Genomic DNA, 18,349 nt, shown 5'->3' on the forward strand with positions numbered 1-18,349 from the left:
ACACTGTGGTGGGATGCACTTCCCCATCATTTCAGACTGGATGTTAGGAAGCATTTCTTTACCAAGAGGGTGGTCAAGCACTGGAACAGGCTTCTTAGGTTGTCAATGCCCCAAGCCTGTCAGTGTTTCAGTGGCATGTGGACAATGCCCTTAATAATTTTGGAGAGCTCTGAATTGGTCAGGCAGTAGGACTAGATGATTATTGTGGGTCACTTCCAGCTGTTTTGATTCGATTCGATTCGATTCGATTCGATTCGATTCGATTCGATTCTATTCTATTCTATTCTATTCTATTCTATTCTATTCTATTCTATGCTGTCCTATCCTAACCTCTCCTACCCTATCCTATATCATCTCCATACCAGTCCTTGTGTGGGCATAGAGGTCTCCTGTGTGTCTGCTCCATCATGCTGAGCCAATGCCAGTTCTTAGCTGCAGGTTATTTCTTCCCTTGCCCTGTTACCGGAATCTCAGGCAAAGCACATTTAATCTCCCACCTAACTCCACATTGTTTTTCTTGTGGATGAACAGCAGATTCTCTGCTGGGACTAATCAGTGCAACTTTAATGACTGCAAAGATGCTATGGCTGCAATATAGCTGCAGCTGTATGTGTGCTACAGCCTGTCCTATCACTGCACTCATGCTGGCTCCCCATGTGCTGGCATGTGTAAATTACACCTTAGGCATCAAAAATCCCTTCCCTCCAGGTAACTCTTCAGCTGAAGGGTGATTTTCACAGCCAGGACCAGGATCCTGCAGTAATATTTGACACAGGGAGCTCCCTTTATTCTCTATGTGTTCAGCAGTTCCGGAGACACTTTTTCTTGAATTTCTGGATTTTAGATATTTGCATTGCAGTGCTCTGCCTCACTCATCACTACCAGTAAAAAACCAAGTTGTTAAATGTTGGCAAACTCTCCAGCACAGTTTTGATCAATGCATGGGACACATGGACTGGAAAGAGTCTGCCTGAACCCAACAAACTTCCCAATACCAGTGATACATTACTGCAGCTTTTGTTTGGGTCTATATGAAAGATCAAAAGCAAAGGTACTCCAGTTGACAGTCAAAAGACCTGCACACAGCACTTTGCAACCCTTGTGCCTCAGCCTCAGATTAAGGTTGAAATCGGGAAAAAAAATCACATGCATATTGATAATCCTTGGGTTAAATCCTGTGGAGTGTGCCATTGAAGCTCTCAGGAGCCTTGAAGAGGTTTGAAGGATACTCAACATTCCTGAAGATTTGACACATAATCTAAATCCACCATTAAATAAATAATATCCACTGCTAAAAGCAACAACAACAAAACTAGTGTTCTCCTGGATCCTTGCCACCTCTGGTCTCCAGTTGTGTTAATACAGGACATAGATAACTTTTATTCAGAGCCACTAACACCGCTGTAAGACAAGAGATCTGAGTTGTGGCTCAGCTCTGCTACTCCTTGGTGACAGTGAATAAATCACTCCCTTGATTTCTCCTTCCCCATCTGCAAATGACAGCAGTTAGGTTTTGGGGACAGCCCATAACTCATCAGTGCAATTATGACCTTTTCCTTTTTTGTCACCTTGGCTATCTGGTGGTAGATGGGATACACCACCAAAAACTTAGGGGAACTGATGTACTTCCCACCCACTTTCCTGCCTGCACTTCCATCTACACCAGAAAGAAAGACTGTCCTCAAACCTGCAGAATTCACACCAGGAAGACCTAGGCTCTTTATGGGTCAGGCTTAGGGCCACCCTTGTTGGGTATTAGGAAAAGGTTCTTCACCCAGAGGGTACCGGATCACTGGAACAGGCTCCCCAGGGAGGTGTCATGGCCCCAAGCCTGACAGTGTTCAAGAAGAGACTGGACAACAACCTCAGACATATGGTGTGAATTTTAGGGTTGTCCTGTGAAGGGACAGGAGTTGGACTTGATGATCTTTGTGGGTCCCTTCTGATTTAGGACATTCCATGATTATTCCTGGCAGGCACCAGGCTCTGACAGAGGGTGAATTTATTCCCTGGAATATCCATCAGAGACAGGTAGCAACTCACCTGCCTGACTTACCATCCCACCAACATGGCACATGTACATTAAACCACCTTGAGAGCAGCTCTGTCCTAAAGCTGAAGGCAGCTCTGGGAGATTAATATGCATCTTCCAAAGGGGCACCATTGTAATTGAATTGAAGTATTTGCAAGGCTCTGGAAAGGGCCTTGACAAGTCTGAAAATCATTATATGCCATCTGATGCAGCTTTCTGACCTTATTGAGTCAGTTATTTTTCTTCCTGCAGCTCATGACTGTGGGTCAAAGTGGACCCAAATAAATCCAGTGGTCAGGACAAAGAGGATCTGTCCTCTCTGTGAGAAGAGCTTTGACTCTTGCCTTCCAGGAGGGATCAGCACTGCCAGCTCTATGATTCTGCCTGATCTTGCTCTTCACACTTGGACAGCAGGTTGGCTACAGGACATCGGTTCTGCTGGTGGTAGGAGAAGCTACAGTACAGGAAAGACATGGACCTATTGGAATGGGTCCAGAGGAGGGTCATCAGGATGATCAGAGGGATGAACTACCTCTCCTGTGGGGAAAGGCTGAGAGAGTTGGGGTTGTTCAGCCTGGAGAAAAATCCGGGATCTTATTGTGGCCTTTCAGGGGCTGATAAGAAAGACGGGGACTTTTTAGCAGGATCTGTTGGGATAGGATAAGGGGTGATGGTTTTAAACTAAAAGAGGGGAGATTCAGGCTAGACACAAGGAAGAAATTTTTTATAATGAGGGTGATGAGACCCCGGCCCAGGTTTCCCAGAGAGGTGGTGGATGCCCCATCCCTGAAAACATCCCAGACCAGGCTGGACGGGGCTCTGAGTAACTTGATCTGGTTGAAGATGTCCCTGCTCGTGGCAGGGGGTTGGACTGGATGAGGTTTGAATGTCTCTTCCAACACAAAATATTCCATGGTTCTATGATTCTAAGCTGCCATGCTCTGCATCGAGCCAGCCGTCAGAGCTGGCTGGATGCTGGATGTATTTCCTAATCTGCTCTGCCTGAGAAGCCACTGTTAGCTCAGGCAGTTGTGTGTTGCACAGGCTGGTGTCTCGTGCCATCACATGCTCGGTCTTGTAGTGATTGCTCTGAGCCTCCCTGGTCCCATTCCACCTCATAAAGACTAAAATTCCTGTTGTGGTACTTGCTGCTGCTTACATGACCGAGTGATGGGTGAAGCTGACACGATGTGAGCTCATCCCACACGAGTGACCGATTCAATCATAATGCTCACGTTTAGAGAATCACTTCTCAATGACAAATAATAAAACTTATTTTTGCCACTTACTATCACTTAATGGAGCTCCTCTCTCCTAGATTTCATGACATTTAGAAGAGCTGTCTGATGATATTAACACAGTAGACTCAGGGAAAACTGAGGCATAAATCTTACACTGATTCGCCCAGACACACAGAAAGTTCAGCATTAGACGAAGGCTGTAGGCCAGGCACTATGTCCTCTTTTTGCTGCTATTTTTTAGCAGAACTTTTCATTCCCTAGTGCGGTCAGGTTAAAATGAAAACAAGGCATTTTTTTGTCTTTAAAATCAGGGGCAAACTTTACCCATATTTATTCACAGTGTGACAGTTCTCAGCACTTTACCCCCACATCCATCAGTCCTACCCACCCTTGAGCAATGACATGGACTCATAAACTTGTCTCTGCACCCCGACCATTTCCTGTGGGCTCCCACCATGAGTGTGAGAGCTCTGCACACCATCTGGGACTGGAAAGAGGTAATATTGTCCCCTCAATTAAGATCCTCACTGCATGAAAATCCATTGCTTAGTCTATGAAATATGTGCTGGTGGCTTTTTGTGGTTAATACCACAAAGCAGACAAGAAAACCCCTAAGAACACCAACTCGGGAGGGTTTTTTTTTTAGTCTAGCTGGTAGAGACAAAGAACAAAAACTGACATGGTTGTCAAGAGATTTTAAGAAACACTGAGTCCCCCTAAATTTTAGCAATCTGAAATTATTGTGATTATGGTGGGTACTGCTGTATTTCTGGCTTGCATATCCATGTAGTTAAAAAAATGAGGAATTTCAATATGTTCAACTGAACCTGACTCAGTCTTGCAAGAAAGTTGAGTGAAGAAGCCTGATTGGGAAACTTTTTCTTATGTTCTTAACAGAGGCATATAGGACATAACCTTCTTGAGCATCTGCCTAGTGCTGATGGCCTGTGCTTTGGACAACCCAGGCCCTGAGATATTTGTGGTTATAATACACCTTCCTCACATCATGCACAGGCTGTTCCACAGCCTTCAGCCCCCAGTAAAGTCAAACAATTCTCCAGAGGATACAGACCTGATATCCTCAGGATGGCAATGCCATTTGCAGGTTTAAAGACAGAATAGTTTGGAAAGTCCTGTTCTGGTTCCAGACAGACTTTCTTGTGCTCATATGGGGAAGAATAAAGTAAATTCAACAAGGAAGTACGTGGAGTTACAGTGATTCTGCTCTGAATTTTACACACAGAGGGTGCTGAGCATTTGTACACTTCTATGTAGTCCACACAAACACATATATACAAATATTGTCTTGTCCTTGCAGATACCTGCATACCTCATGTGTGCTTATGTTCACACTGACACACCAACAACATCCTGCAGCTCTGCTTGTGCACAGAAACACACTCGTGTGTGTCCGTACTCACATTCAAGCACCAGCACTCACTTGTTCACACACATTAATTCCTGGAAACATTTCGGGCCAGGCTGGATGGGGGTCTGAGCAACCTGAAGTAGTTGAAAATGTCTCTGCTCATAGCAGGGGGATTGGACTAGATGACCTTTACAGGTCTCTTCCAACTCAAACTGTTCTATGATCTTATCCTTTTATATCCTTGAACATAGTCTGCATATGTGCCTGTATATGCATATATAGCACACACATGCGTGAGCATACAAGCCATCCAGAACCCCATGGTGTTCTGGCTTACAGCGCACATTTAGCACTGAGTTTAGGTTGGGAATCACCCACTCAACCAAAAGTTCCTTCCCAATGGGAGCATCCTCCAGGACTCAGAGCATGACTTCTGCTTGTTCCGTGAAGAAAATTAATAAGCTCCATCCACATTATTGACGTCTTTACTAGAGAAGCAAGGGAAAAGCTGGAGCATTTGATTCAGAGCCTCTGAACCCTCTTTCCCCCCTTTCCTTACATCAAAAGCCATTAAACCATGTTTTATTGGACGACAGCAGAAGTCCTGTATTGTGTTACTTAGCTTCTCCTGCATCCTGTGCTGTGAAAGGAGTTGGAGAATAAGCCAGCTCCTGCTTTTCCAGTCCCACAGACAATGCTGACTGCTAGGCAGAAGCTCAGCAAAGGCCACAGAAATACAACTTTTATCCCAAATTGTGATAGACATAGCACTGAAGTGTGCTGGTACCTTGTGCCACCTGCTTTGGGCTAACAGGGAACTAGTCCACCTCTTTCCTGCAACATCTGGAAGTCCAGGTGACAAGATGTTTCCAGGAAAAGGTGGCCTTGGGGTAAGGCAGATTCCTGGGAAAATAATCCCCTGGAAGTAATACTGCTTGATGCTTCCAGCAGCCCCAGAGCCCAGGTTGTGCAGGGAAGATAAATTCTCAGGCTCCAGAGGTGTGACTGGGTTTCACTCCATCAGCCCCTATTTTGTCTCCTCTCATCCAGGGTTCAAAAGAGGCTCATGGGACTATAATTCAAACTGCCTGGTTGCACAATACAAGTGCAGTCAGGCTGAATTAGGGGGCATTTTTAACTGAGTTTAACACAGGGGAACTAATGGGAATATTCAGATTAACCTCCCCCCATGCCCTTGTGTAGACAGGTTTTGCAAGCACAACACAGCTTTTCTTTGTTGTTGTTGTTGTTTTTTTCCACAAATATCACCTCAATACTTCCACAGGAGCACCCAGAAAAGGCAGCATTTGCAGCTGGAGCTAAAACTGAAGATATTAAGGGCAATGCAGCTGGAATAGGGGTACTGACAAGCCCCAGTACAAACACCATGCATGGGATCCCGTGAAGGGTATGTCACTGGCAATGTTGCTCCCCTGCAAACGGTTAGAGTGTTGTAGTAGAAAATATACAATATATGTGTCATGCATAAGTCCAAAGAGGAGAGGAGTGCACTGATTTCTCATGAAGCTTTGGGGTTCCAACACATTCCCTCCTTGTCTCCTTATTGCCTCCAGTTCAGTCCTCTTGAAGGACCAGTATATCCCCTGTTCCTTAAGTGGTTCCTGTCTGGAAAGAGCCCATGAGCAGGACTGTCCTCAGCATCTGTGAGATATATTTTAGGACAATGAAACTTTCCAAATTGGGACAGATTGATAATCTACTTTGTTTGGCAGCGTCATAAAATGCCTCACCATGCAGTTGCAAATCCTCAAGGGAGATTTTTGCCTGACCTTGGCTAAGCATCAGATCCAGCCCTGAGCCAGGAGATTTAGCCTTGCCCCACTCACTCAGGCACTGTTCCTCTTGTTCTCCATGCCTAACCTTGCTGCACATAGGGCACCTTCCTAAACAATGAGGTCTGCATTTCCTAAGTTCGATAGGTTAAAGGCTTTAATTACTGCAACAGACGATTTTTCCCAAGGGAAGGTAAGAGTATCCTTGAATCAAAAGCACAGACTCCTGAGACACATTTTCTTCCAAGAGCAAAAAAACTTTTATGCAAATATTTGTGAAGGTTTGGAAAGCTGCTCAAGATCAATTATTATAATGTCTTGCTATTATGTTTGTCTTGGAGACAGAGAAGCAAAGTTGGTGGCTGGAGGCAGGCAGCTCCTCCAAGAGGAAGCATTCCCTGTGGGATGAGAGGTCTCCTGGCAGTGCAGACCTGTTGGATCCCAGCCTCTGCACGGGACCGGATTTCACACTGGTATGGCACAATGTTCACTCATGTGTCATGAGCTAAAATACAAGACCCAGCTGACTGGCTTGGACCCTGCTGTCACCAAGGCCAGGTAGGCTGGAGGAGAGAATTAACATTCACCAATGTCTGTGGGTCCATTTGCGGCAGCAGACAGTCTCATAAAATCACAGAATCATAGAATGGTTTGGGTTGGAAGGCACCTTCAAAGCTCATCCAGTCCCACCACTGCCATGAGCAGGGGCACCTTCACCCAGATCAGGTTGCTCAGAACCCTGTCCAGCCTGGCCTGGGATGTCTCCAGGAATGGGGCATCCACCACCTCTCTGGGCAATCTGGGCCAGTGTTTCACCACACTCAGTGTAAAAAACTGTTTCGCCGGAATCTCCGCTCTTTATTTTAAAAACATCACCCCTTGTCTTATCACAACAGACTCTGCTAAAATGTCTGGCCTCATCTTTCTTACAGGCTCCTTTTAAGCATGGAAAGGCTACAACAAGGTGTCTCTGGAGCCTCTCTTCTCCGGGCTGAACAATCCCAACTCTCTCACCCTGTCTGCAGACACTTGATGGTTTGTGACTCCTCCCTTTCATCTCACAACCGTCCCCATCATTTGAGCTGATCCCACACTGAAAGAACACCAAAACTCAGCTTTGGAGGTTTGAATACACAAAGTCATCAGTCCCATGTGATAGCAGGACTGCTCTGCAATACTAATCAATCCCACATCTTCTGCTGCAGCCATGAAGAAATGCTATCGCCTCTAACAACAAACTTTGGCACCTATCTCCCCATTCTCCATGCCACATGGCAATCCTGCTGTGCACCAGTGCAAGACAGGCAAGAATTACAAATCTAGTGATGCACAAGAACATGAAAGCACATAAGATGACTTAATCCATCAACTCCCTTCATCCTGTCCCAGCAGGAGAAAGAGGGAGCAGGAGACCAGATCCTGCCTGGGTTTTAATTTCAGCAGGGTTAAGCAGCTAATAATTAGTCCAGATGAATACCCTTGGAGGAGAACCAGAGAATCCCAAATCACCCTCCAATTTCAGCTTTCAATTTACCCAGCCAGAGCTTAAACTCATTAATCATACTCGCAGCACCCAACACAACAGAAATTAGTCCCTGATCTTCTCTTATTTCATGACATGAGGAGTTTGGGGCAACAAGAAGAGAAAAGAGATGCAGAAGTGCCACCCACGAATCTAGCAGTCACTCAGAGGGGCTGGGATTAATAAATCAAAAATCCATTATTAATATTACAAGCTTAAATATCTATCTAAATGTAAATGAATGAACACTCAGGGGTTCTTCTTTCAACAACTCTGTCTTGGAGGAAGCACATGCCCACATGACAATTTTCTGTTATAATTACAATTTTACGGTTCAGGCCTTCATGGCCCACGGATTTTAAGTGGCCTGTAAAGGGCTGTGGCACGTTTTGGATGGAATGGAAAGCTCAGGTGGCTGCAGTAACAAGCAGAAGCTCTCATGTGAGGATTGCCTTGAGTTTCCTGCCTCTGTACCTGATTAGTCACATTAGCTGCAAGGGGTTAAATCCAGAGGTTGGTTCAGTGGAGTCAGGTGGAGTTTGGATCTCCAAGATCCACAGCCTTATATGGATGACTGTGAACACAGGGAAGGTCCCCATGGCCAGCCAGCCTTGGAGCAGGAGTATGAAGATGCTGTAAAAGAGCAAGCTTAAGAGACATCAATGTCTTCCGAGCAAGCAACACCATGAGAGGCTGGCTTGGGCTGTACAGGGAATAGGACACGCTGAATAACAGTGAGAGAAATGAAGCTGTATATCCATTAAATTAGTCAGAGCTGGGAAATGTGGTTTCCAGAGATTCACCCACTTGCACAAATATTTTATCAGACTGATCAATATTTCCAATTTAAGGAGGAGGGGTGGCAGGAAGGAGAAGGTGGGAACAAAGAGAGAAACCTGCATAAATGCAGCTGAACCTCAGGGATTCCCATCTCAGAGTCACCAGTCATGATCTCTACCATGAACAAGGCAACAAACAGGTCCAGGGTGTAACCTAGAAATCCTTGCTCCGAACAAGAAACAATCATCCAAAACTGTGATGCAAAACCTTTGAGATCTCCAGAGCACTGTTCAAGTTCGAGGTGAGCATTCAGGCCTGAAGAATAGGGTTTGCATAGTATGCCCTTCATTACATTTTCCCAGGAGGTGGCAGTGATAGCAAATCAGATTTAAAATGTTTCACAAGCAACTTTGCAGCTCCAGATTGGATCTAGCTTTGGAACATCCCCTAGCAAAATCTGCTGACACCGGCATTTTTGACTTTTCAAGCACTTGGGATTGCAAATGCTGGTTGAAAACACTTGAAGACATGCACACACATCCCCCAACACACACCAAAACCAGTCTTAGTGGCAACATTTGTGCAACAAATCTGCTGGGGTTTTGGAAACCATCCTTGACAACTGAACGATGGTGTTGGAGCCAAGAAATTGTCTGTCCAACTCTTAGCATCTAGCCCATCTTTTGATATCATGGAATTGCAAGTATTAAAGACTGAAAACATTCCTCAAGCTCTCAGAGAGATTACAGGCAGCTGAACAAGCTGCCAGGCTTTGGGAGCAAGTATTAATATATAGACCAGCCAGAACTCCTAGGACAAGGCAGAGGTGACGATGCTGAACCGGGCACTGTTTTGCCTCCAGATCAGCAACGACATTCAAGCCTCTCAAGCCAAGTTCAGTGCTGGGCAACCCTTCATCTTTCTTGTACCAAGCACCTTTCAGTGCCAGCTCTGACAGATAGGTACCCAGCCTGAATGCTGCCATTCTCCCTCAGATCCAACCATGTGCAAAATGGATTTTGCCCTTTTATTGCTCAGACTACAGTTTATTAAATTCAGCTCTGAGTGTAGCAGGGCATTAGCTCCATCTTTCTGGATAAAACTCTCTAGGACATAGGAAGCCAAGAACAATGAAATGCTGTTCAGACCAGAAGGTGCATTGGTTCCAGCTTCTGCCTTTACTTGCCAAAAATGGGTTTGTATACAAGTGCTTTAATCCCATTCCAGCATGGAGAGACAGCAGATTTAGCAGAGCAGGCCAGCTCCCATCCAAGTCTCCTCCTGATTTTGCCCATCTATATACAACCCTCTTCTCTGGGCTGATCTACAGACTCTAACACATAGATAATATAATAAAATCCCATTTTACTAATTCCATGAAGGTTCACTGCATGTAGGGTCGACATAGCACACAAGGGGCTCCTGCATCCCAGCCATTTTCTAATGCTTGAACATTTTTCACTATAACTCAGAGGTAACAATTCTGCCCTGGGCTACAACGTAGGTGTGACTGCACAAGAAAAGGGTCCCTCTGGGTTCTTCAGCCTTGCTTTGGATCCACTCATATGTGCCAAATTAATCACAGAACAACAAGAACAGTAATCTGGCTGCAAATATGTTGCCTGCCTAGTTGTGTATATGCTATTTAATGGACCATGAAAGGAGAAAAATAGAATGATTTTTCAGATACTGCAGATAATGATAATAAATAATAATAATAAATGCAGAAGTACATGTCAAATGCATGAGATCTCAAGGAGAGAAACTGACTGCAAGCAGAAAATGATTCAGGTTGGTCCTCAAACTGAGATACGAAAGTCAATGGAGTAAAAACACCACTAAATCAAACACTTTGTATCCTTGTCCAGCTCACTAAGGATTTAAGACCACACTTTCAGAGTGTATTTTTTTTTTTTTTTCTAAGATGTACACTCTCTGACAACCAGTTCCCGTATGGGATTTATAAGCCTGACTCTTTCTGGTAAGTTGGGTCTTCTTTTTTCCTGCTGACCACAACCACATCACTCAACACCTCCTGAACAGCACCAGTCATTGCAAGAATACTTGCAGAAATAATTTTACTGTATCACACCAACACAACACGTATTTCACCACTGCAGGTCATATTTGCATCACTGGGCTCTAATTTTGCATTACTTTCCTTATGGCACACAATTTGGGGTAAGCACTGAAGAGGGCCAAGTGTTTGTATGCCAAGCTCAATTTAGGGAAATCTGTGAATGACTTCACTGTCCTGGATCACAGTTCACATATTCCTCATGCAGGAAAATCCAAAATTGGAATAGGCGAACATTAGAGGCCACTTTTGAAAAATGTAAGTCAGGTCCAAAGTATCACAGGAAAACACAAACACCCCTCTCTGTGAACAGAAGCACACATGAACATCTTTGCTTGGACACTGAGAGATGTTTCCTGGTGCAGATAGATGATGCTCCTGGCACAGAAGACACTTCACAGGCTATACTGACAACATCTAATTGCAGATCCTTAAATATAAGACCCACTTCAATTGGCACAAAAAGAAAACGCAGAGAGCAGGGGTGCATCTGTGTGAAGGAAGAACCACAACTCACCATGGTGGAGGAGTTTGCCAGCTATGGATGTAGAAGCAAGGAAAAAAACTAGTAGAGAGAGCCAAGGCTGAGATAGACTCACACATAACTGCTAAAATTATAATTTCACCCCCCAAAAAACATGGGTCCATGAAAGTGAACAGAAAGCTACAGAACTCACCCAACAGTTTTGTCCCACAGGATGCAGGTCTGGTTGGTGGTTCCCTGCCAGGAGAGAAGAAAAGAAAATATGAAGCAAATCGGTGCTGTGTTGTTTATGGGGCATTTGGAACAAGAAAAATGAAACATGCAGGTCCTGTAGAACAACTTTCACTCTTCTAAACACGGTGTGTTTGTGATACTCTAGATGGGAAGGCACATATCTGTGTCCTTGGAATAACTTCTTTCATCCTTGGCTTGAAAGTTAAGAGTAAAATCAGCCTCCGTTTGTTCTGCTCCAACACCACTGTAGAAGGATTTGACTCTGAATCTTTCCTGACTTAACTGATGTTCTTAATTTTCCTTCTCTCACACAGAATCCTTTTGCTGCTCCCTTCTGGAAAGTGGATCAAATACAACATGTGCTTTTGTGGGACACAGTACTCAGAAGAGCCACAGCTCTGCACCTCGTCAGGTGTGTTTAAAGCCACCTGAAGGAAGTTTAACGGTGACTCCAGCTGCAGCTGTCTTAGACCACTTCGGAAAACCCTTCCAGGAAAATTCAAAGCAAAGAAATGATGGATCAAATATTCATGTTGCAGAGCCTCAGGAGGACACCTGAAACCCACAACAAGAACAGGCTTTGGGTTATGTAAACATCCATCATGTATATCTGTTTAGGGTTAAGCAGAGGAACCTGCAGGGGATCTTTGACTGTATTTTAAAGCACCAATCACAACAGTAACATTCATGTCTCCAGTTGTATCTTAGGACTGCAAAGAACATTGCAAGTATTAATAGAAGAAACCTCTCCATTCCCCTTCTTAAGGAAGATCATTGTTATAGCCCATTTTTTAATGAGTAGATGGTTCTTCTCCCTTGATCATGCCCACAATGAAGTGATGTGAACATGGGACAAGTTTGCCCGTGTTCTCTGTGCAAGCAGTTCTCTCACCTTCCTCCTGCACTGGCAATGCCAGAACAAGCAGCACAGAGCACATGGTTTGCAAGGCTGACCCATACAGTGCATCCTTAGTACTGAGCAACAACAGGACACCAACACCAGCCCCATCTCAGGGTGGTAGACAAGTTCCTTTGCAGCCTGCATTAAGGGAGACTGAAAGGTCTTGCATTGGCAAAGAGGGATTGGGAGTCAAGTATTCCTTACACCAATACATTTGACCTGTTGGAGAAGGTCCAGAGAAGGCCACAAAAAATGATCGGAGGGCTGTAACAGCTCTGCTGTGAGGACAGGTTGAGAGAGTTGGGTGTTCAGTCTGGAGAAGAGAAGGCTCCAGGGAGACAGTATTGTGGCCTTTCTGTACTTAGAAGGGGCCGATAAGAAAGATGAGGACAGACATTTTAGCAGGGCCTGTTGTGACAGATCAAGGGGTGATGGTTTTAAACTAAAGGAGGGGAGATAGAGTTTGGACATATGGAAGAAATTTTTTACAATGAGGGTGGTGAAACAGTGGCCCAGAAAGGTGGTGGATGCTCCATCCCTGGAGACATCCCAGGCCAGGCTGGATGAGGCTCTGAGCAACCTGATATGGGTGAAGATGTCCCTGCTTATGGCAAGGGAGTTGGACTATGGATGGACTATAACGGACTATGATTTAAATTTATTATATATATAAAAAAAAAAAAATTCTGGCTTTTGGCAAATCCTTATAGATGTGAACCCTGAAAAAATCTGATTTTCATGTTACATAGACAACTTAGGATTTAACAAAACTATCTCACAACACGACAGGGTTAGACCAAAAAATATTTCAATAAGACAAAAAAAGGGAGGAAGTGATCACTTTGATCAATGTAATGAAATTAACTGACCTCACTATTTCCCCAAGAAGAGATTATTTTTATTATTTATTTATGTGATGGAACTGGATTACTTTTCTCTCGTTAAATGCTACAGATTTATCAGCCAGTAGGAATACAACGTGTGCTTCCGCAAGAGTACTGGAGTCTATCTTCTAGCCTCAGAATAACAAATCTTACAAGTGCTTTAAAAACGGATCAGCACACAAAGGAAAGAGGAGATGCAAATTTTAGTTTAGGGATGCATTTTTTCTATTATATTATTACATCATTTTGGGGTAATTTTGGTGGTTTATATAGTATTTGAAGTTCTACAGCTGTAGCTTCTAATGAAAAAAGAAACCAATAAAACTCACAGCAATTCTTCAAAGATGACCTTTGAAGTTCCATTCCAACCCTAACTGTTCTATGATTTTATGACTCCTGCTATGCAGAAGCAAACACAGGTGCGGAATGGTGCAGGTTCCTAGGAAAGACTTACATTGTACAGGTGAGAGAATTCAATTTCCAGGGGTGTGAGAAGAGACCGAGGAAATGGCTTCACAGTCACGGAGATGACTTTGGAGTTCAGAACAGTGCTGTTCCTGGGAAGAAGAAGAGAAAGAGATGCTTTAAACAGGACAGAGGGAGTTTTGCAGAGCGGTGAATCCCGCTGTATTGGTCACTGGTGCTGCAAGGTTTGGTGTACACAGTGCAAAAGGACTTGACCCCTTTACCTTAAAATACCATCAAAGACACTTGCTGCTGATGGACCCCATCCTCTGCCCTTTGATCTCTCCTCATAGATACTTTACATTTATTACTCCAGGAAATCAGACCATTTTATGAACCACATATACCCCTAAAGCCTTTGGACTTAAAGGCTGTATCTATCCCAGTATTAAAATGATCCTGGACCCATTTTCTTTCCCTGACATGAGGAAACAGAGTTCATTTAATATCCTTTGAAAAACAACACCCATTTCCCCTCTGAAAGGCTGGCTTAATCTGCACTGCAGTAAGTGTTGGTCATGGTGGCCATTAAGAGCAAATCCATGGATCAGCCCATGATCCTGCCCGGTTCAGGCACTGGTGTGTATCTCCATTCTCTGAGGATAAAAAAAAAAAAAAAAAGGGGGAAGGGCAAACCTTTCATGTGGATGTGTAAATGTCTATGCCCAGAAAAATACTCTAATAAATCTGTCAGCCCTAGGAGATTTGGCTGTTGTGAGGGGCAATAAAGGAGGAGGTATCTCCCATACCTGTGCTCTTGCTCCTTGAAAAGTCAAACTCTTTGTCAACATTTCCTGGGACATTAGACACCTAAATACACGGGGGTTCATTGCATTTCTGCATCAGGAAAAGACTTGGGTGTTTAAATAAGGAAAAGTTTAAATAAAAAAAATTTCAACCGGTGTTTGAAAATGCTGCCTGTTAACTCAACATGAAGGAACTGGTAGTAGAATAATAACCAAGCATCAGACTACTTCCTGTGTAACCTCATCTAGGTGTTCCTGCTCCGGCGGGGGGACTGGACTAGATGATCTTCGAGGTCCCTTCCAATCCCTAACATTCTGTGGTTCTGTGATTCTGTGCTCCTAGCCCTTCTGGCACCCATGGGCAAGAGTAATCTTTCCCCATCTGAATCTTCATAAAATCTACAGGCATTGGCAAAATCTTTCACTTTTCTTTCTGGGTCTTATTGTGCCTTTTACAAAAGAATTACATGGAAAAGATTTACCCTTGCTTAATAGCAAGTTGGAAAAACATCTAACCAAGCAAACAAAACAGAAAGTATTGGAATCATCCAGGGATGTGTAAGTGGATGCTCAGAAAGCCACTGTTGCACTGACACCAGAGGGAAGAACAACATTGTTTTATCAGGGTAAAGAAAAAAAAATAACATTTTCTTAAATATATATATATATATATATATATAAGCAATAAAGAACAATATCAGTTTACAAAGGAAGAGTAAAAGAGGAAGCCAGGGGGATCCAATATCAGCTCTAAGCTTTGAAATAGAGGCAACTGCAGATAAGCTAAAGCCAAGAGCTGCTGAAAGGTAAACACCAGGGCATGTCTTCATTAGCAGCTGGGTCTGTAAGGGTCAGTCTTTGGCTCAGCACTGTTGAATATTTGCATGAACAACTAAGTGACATAGAAATATCCTTTTGAAGGCTGAGGACAAATGACTTAATGGCCAAGTAGTCACAGTCCAACCAGAAGTTATTCCAGTGCATCCATGAGTCAGGAAAGGCATCCGAGCTTGGAGAGAGCAAGGTCTGCACGGAGAGGTACAAGCTCCGCTCTGAGGGATCTGTGACCCAGAATGTATCCAGGGTCATTGACTTCAGTGAAAAGAGCTGTGACAGAAAGGACAGAAGTGATCCTGTGCAGGAACAAGGGGATAAAATAGTCATCTTTTCTATGCATCCCTTCTTGTCAGGGTGCCACTGTACTGTTGGGTTCAATTCCACTTCAAGACGGGGAAGTAGAGAAGAGAGTACAAAGGAGAAACACAAAATTGATCCAGAAAACCAGGTGCCAGAAAACCAGACAAAAGATTTTTGTTGAAAGGCAAGTCTGACAGCTTGTTGCATGTGAGGGATTTCTCAGTCGCCCACCTGAAGGCCCAGTGCCTGGAAGTGAAAGTCAGACAAATTCAGCTTTAAAATAAGAGAGAGTCTCCTAGCAGAGAAGGCAATTAAGCATCTGAGCAGCTTGCCGGGGGAGGTGAGGGACTCAGCATCACGGGGAATCTTTCAGGAAGAAGATGAGTCGTCCTTCAGAAAAACATGTTGCAACCCAGCTTCTGGGAAGAAAATAAAACACATCAAGATTTGGCTTGGACAGGAGATCAAACAAACTCAGAGGGCTCTTGCATGGCCATAAAGAGTATGCAAAGAGTTGTAAAAATGCTGTTTGGTACACGAGGCTGTCAGGTGCCAGGTCATTGACTCTCCAACTGCTGCACGTGTGTTCTGCAGTGATGCTCAACTGAGATCAAATGCTGCTCACCTCCCTGGCTTGGAAAATCAGGCATCATGTGTATCCCATCTTAATTATCACAGCTGCCAAGAACCACAGGGTTCTCTGGATCTGAGGGAACAAAGCAACATGTGGCTCAGATAAGGAATTGTTGCTTGGGGGAGGTAAATTGAAATTGAGACAATTAGGAAAAGCAGAGCTGGTGTTGTTTGCTCTGTGAAAACTACTTTTTCCTTCTTTTCTTCTTTTCTTTTCTTTTCTTTTCTTTTCTTTTCTTTTCTTTTCTTTTCTTTTCTTTTCTTTTCTTTTCTTTTCTTTTCTTTTCTTTTCTTCTTTTCCTTTCTCTTTTCTTTCCTTTTCTCCTTTCTTTTCTTGAAAAAAATCACACTGCATCGAATCAGTGTGGTCAAATCCAGGATCTGGGTCCTTATTGCTTGTGTGTACCCAGGAATAACTGCTTTTCTTTGTGATCAGAAATATTTTTACCCCATAGGCAGGTGCTATACAGCTACATAGTTATTTAAAGATATTTCTCTTTTTCTGTGTTCATTTGCACAGTGGTGAAGTAAGAGGCACTGTTCTGCTGATTTTTTTTTGTTTGTTTGTTTGTTTTTGTTTTTTTGTTTTCTTTTGACTCTCCACAGGTGATTCAGGACTCTGGATCCTTTTAAAGAGAGACTGTCCTTTAATTAAGAAACATCTTAAATCAGATCTCTTGTGGGAAAGCTGTTCAGAGGCTATGGCTTCTGCAGCTGCTGGTTATCAGAGCTCATTCACTGCTTGGCCAGAGAAAGCTGAAATACCACTGGATCATTTGAGCCAATGATGTTTATTGCCTTTCTGATCTAATTCCCAGTGCTGTAATGGAAGATATTACAGAATACAGTTGGCTGGCTTGCTAATTCCTCTCTGCACTCACTCAGAGCTCTTTTGCCATTTCCAGTGCTAAATCTGTAGGTATTTAAATGATTATCAGTGAGGAGAGATGCCCTGGTGTTTATGGTAAATGGGCTCAAGCTAATCAGTGCAGAACAGATTTAGAAGGTGCCTTAGGATGCTTAATTTACTGCTTCAGTACCAGCCTCACCAAAAAAAAAATAAAAAAAGAGCAAGGTAGTGAGAAAGAAAGAGAGCGAAGAAAAGGAAAGGGCACGCTGAACACAAAAGCTTCAGTGCCCAAGGCAGTTTGCAGCAGCCGGGAACATGGTGGACATGTGCAGCCAGGCGTGCTGCTATGCTTCTCTCTTCTCTCCAAGCCTGTTTTCTGCCGTGATGCTCTCAAAGGGCTCAGTGCAGCTGGCAGCATCCTGGTAGCTTGGGAGGATCAGGGCAGCTGAGCTTTCCCCATCTGTTAAGCCTCCTAAAATCCCTCGTGACGAGGAGGGCAGCGTGAGGATCCATTCTGGAGGGCAAAGGGTGGCAGGCAGGGATGTGGCAGTGGCAAGCGCGCTGTGCCTCCCCTCACATCTGGGGTGCATGGTGCTGCACATGGATGGAGAAAACCTTCCTGCCTTTGCAGTAAGCGATGCCTGCAATACGTGAGCCTGGCCCCACCTGAACACATAGCATCAGCTGGAGGGGGACGAAAACATTTGCAGTACCAAGTCAAAGTCTATTTTTTTTGCCTCCAGTGACCTTTGCTATTTCCCTGGAAGACCAGGGCTCTGCAGCCAGAGAGATGGGTAGGAAAGCTTAGTGATTTTCCAGCTGCTCGCCCTCCCAAGGCAGCCCCTCTTACCTCTGGAGGGAGAGGATGTTGCCCACGTTCCGGTACAGCACGGTCCCCACCACGAAGACGGAGGAGTCGTCTGTCTCTGCAGAACACCAAAAGAAAGGGAAGAAGATAACAGCACTGAAACAACTGGGATGTCAGCTGTCCTCACAGGACATCCAGGGGCAGGATTAGATCTCACATAGATGGGATCTTGTTTGGGGAACAGCCAATGCCAGCATCACCATGGTGGGATGCAGTGCCTGCTGTCACCATGCAGGTCTCCATTGGTTCCAAGGAAGTCCTCAGCACCCTTGGAGTGACCTGATGCCTCAGGTGTCTGCCCTCATGCAAAGCTCACTCATACCAAATGACCAG

The 18,349-nt window shown here is 44.2% G+C and overlaps 1 protein-coding gene across 1 annotated transcript in view; it reads right to left on the minus strand.

Annotated features, from left to right (window-relative positions):
- The window catches only part of ADGRB1 (adhesion G protein-coupled receptor B1), a gene marked incomplete at its 5' end in the record, with an annotated part of 209,848 nt that overhangs the window by 105,079 nt on the left and 86,420 nt on the right, over window positions 1-18,349 (minus strand). Inside the window, 3 exons of the mRNA XM_080338844.1 lie at window positions 11,492-11,535; window positions 13,772-13,874; window positions 17,999-18,074. Coding sequence (XP_080194970.1) covers window positions 11,492-11,535; window positions 13,772-13,874; window positions 17,999-18,074 — 223 coding nt within the window. The remainder of the gene's footprint in view (window positions 1-11,491; window positions 11,536-13,771; window positions 13,875-17,998; window positions 18,075-18,349) is intronic.

This window comes from Nesoenas mayeri (assembly GCF_963082525.1).
Source record: "Nesoenas mayeri genome assembly, chromosome: 2".
Lineage (NCBI taxonomy): Eukaryota > Metazoa > Chordata > Aves > Columbiformes > Columbidae > Nesoenas > Nesoenas mayeri.